Source organism: Limulus polyphemus, unplaced genomic scaffold (genome assembly GCF_000517525.1).
Source record: "Limulus polyphemus unplaced genomic scaffold, Limulus_polyphemus-2.1.2 Scaffold5156, whole genome shotgun sequence".
Taxonomy (NCBI): domain Eukaryota; kingdom Metazoa; phylum Arthropoda; class Merostomata; order Xiphosura; family Limulidae; genus Limulus; species Limulus polyphemus.
The window spans coordinates 72,771-74,825 of NW_013670766.1; the positions used below are offsets into that span (position 1 = coordinate 72,771).

Genomic DNA, 2,055 nt, shown 5'->3' on the forward strand with positions numbered 1-2,055 from the left:
ATTATAACGCCCCACGGCTGAAAGGGCGAGCATGTTTTTGGTGTGACAAGGATTCGAACCCGCGACCCTCAGATTACGAGTCGAGTGCCTTAACCACCTGGCCATGCCGGGCCTCCAGCTTAGCTAGCATATTGGTTCATTGGAACAATTCATAGCAATAGCTGCAATACATAAGACTACAATTGTTTAGTCCGTCAGTGGGTGTAGTTTACTCAACAGAGATTCGATGTGGTTAACACTAACTTTGTAGTTAATACATCAGAGCTTCGATCACGAAGAAAGGAGTATTATTATTATTATTCACACTGAGTGAATCTTATCGTTCAAACTAAAGAAACGCTTCACTTATAACTGTGGCTTAAAAACCAACTTGTGAAGGTAATTTATTATTCCTTCATAATATTTCAATTATCTTTCATAAACACACACGTTCATCAAATTCAAATTAAGCAAAGACGTATTATTAGTGGATGGAACCGAGCGTGTCCCAGGGTTAGCGTACCAGACTAGGTTTTGTAGGGCCAAACGTGACCCAGGAGTTACTGTGACAGACTAGATTGTAGGACCGAGCGTGACCCAGGAGTTAGGGTAACAGACTAGGTTTTGTAGGACCGAGCGTGACCCAGGAGTTAACGTGCCAGACTAGGTTTTGTAGGACCGAGCGTGACACAGGGGTCAGCGTGACAGACTAGGTTTTGTAGGACCGAGCGTGACCCAGGAGTTAACGTGCCAGACTAGGTTTTGTAGGACCGAGCGTGACCCAGGCGTCAGCGTGCCAGACTAAGTTTTGTAAGACCGAGCGTGACCTAGGGGTTAAGGTACCGGACTAGGTTTTGTAGAGCCGAGCGTAACCCAGGGGTTAAGGTACCGGACTAGGTTTTGTAGGGCCGAGCGTGACTCAGAAGTTAATGTACCGGACTAGGTTTTGTAGATCCGAGCGTAACCCAGGGGTTTGTGTGCCGGACTAGGTTTTGTAGGACCGAGTGTGACCCAGGGGGTTAGTGTGCCACACTAGGTTTTGTAGGATCGAGCGTGACCCAGGGGTTAACGTGTCGAACTAGGGATCCGTAGGTCTTGGTTCATGTCTCATTGCGACAACGAAACAACAACAACAAAAAAATGCGCTCAGCACTTTGGAGTCGAGGTGCGTTATAGGAGTTACGATCATATCCCACTATATACAAGAGTAGCCCAAGTGACAGTGGGTGTTTGACAATCTGCCTCACCCCTAGACTATCAGCTCAAATTTAAGGGTGGCGAGCACAGCTATCCTTTGAGTAGCTTTTTACGAATATTTAAAACAACATTTGTTTTATTATATCTTTGCTCATCTGCGCAATCTCATTAGCATGACAAGCGTTTGAGAATCCCTGCTAAGGTGTTCATCGAGGAAATATTCTATTAAAACTGTTGAAAAATAAGGACATAGTTGGACTACGCTCTCATCACTGAGATAAGGATTTGTAATTAGATTTTCGGAAATCTAACTTGTTTAGGCTGTGATTAGGTCATCAAATTTGTCATAGCTTCATATTCCTAAGCCTATAACAGATTATTTGAATCTATAGAAGAAAATATTCCTTTGAAATGCACAATTACAAAAGTTTAATAATATATATATATATTTCAATACCAACTATTAATTATATATCTTGGAAGTTTAAAGTGTTTTGTTTTGTTGTTGTTTTTTCACGCAGCAAAACTACGGTCTTGGATTACAGAAGAATTCACCTTACGAGAAGCATTTCAGTTTAGGAATATTAAGCTTAAGGGAAGAAGGATTTTTTGAAACTTTGTATCGCAGGTGGTTTGTTGGAATATGTAGCAGTCCAGGTAAGACAGCAGGATAAGGTACAGGTGAAGTAACAACCGAAAACTTAGGTAAAACTGTTCTTTTGTATCGCAGGTGGTTTGTTGGAATATGTAGCAGTCCAGGTAAGACAGCAGGATAAGGTACATGTGAAGTAACAACCGAAAACTTAGGTGAAACTGTTCTTTTGTATCGCAGGTGGTTTGTTGGAATATGTAGCAGTCCAGGTAAGACAGCAGGATAAG

The 2,055-nt window shown here is 42.1% G+C and overlaps 1 protein-coding gene across 1 annotated transcript in view; it reads left to right on the plus strand.

Annotated features, from left to right (window-relative positions):
• The window catches only part of LOC106472205 (glutamate receptor ionotropic, kainate 2-like), a gene marked incomplete at its 3' end in the record, with an annotated part of 18,620 nt that overhangs the window by 14,702 nt on the left and 1,863 nt on the right, over positions 1-2,055 (plus strand). Inside the window, exon 9 of the mRNA XM_022400808.1 lies at positions 1,698-1,833. Coding sequence (XP_022256516.1) covers positions 1,698-1,833 — 136 coding nt within the window. The remainder of the gene's footprint in view (positions 1-1,697; positions 1,834-2,055) is intronic.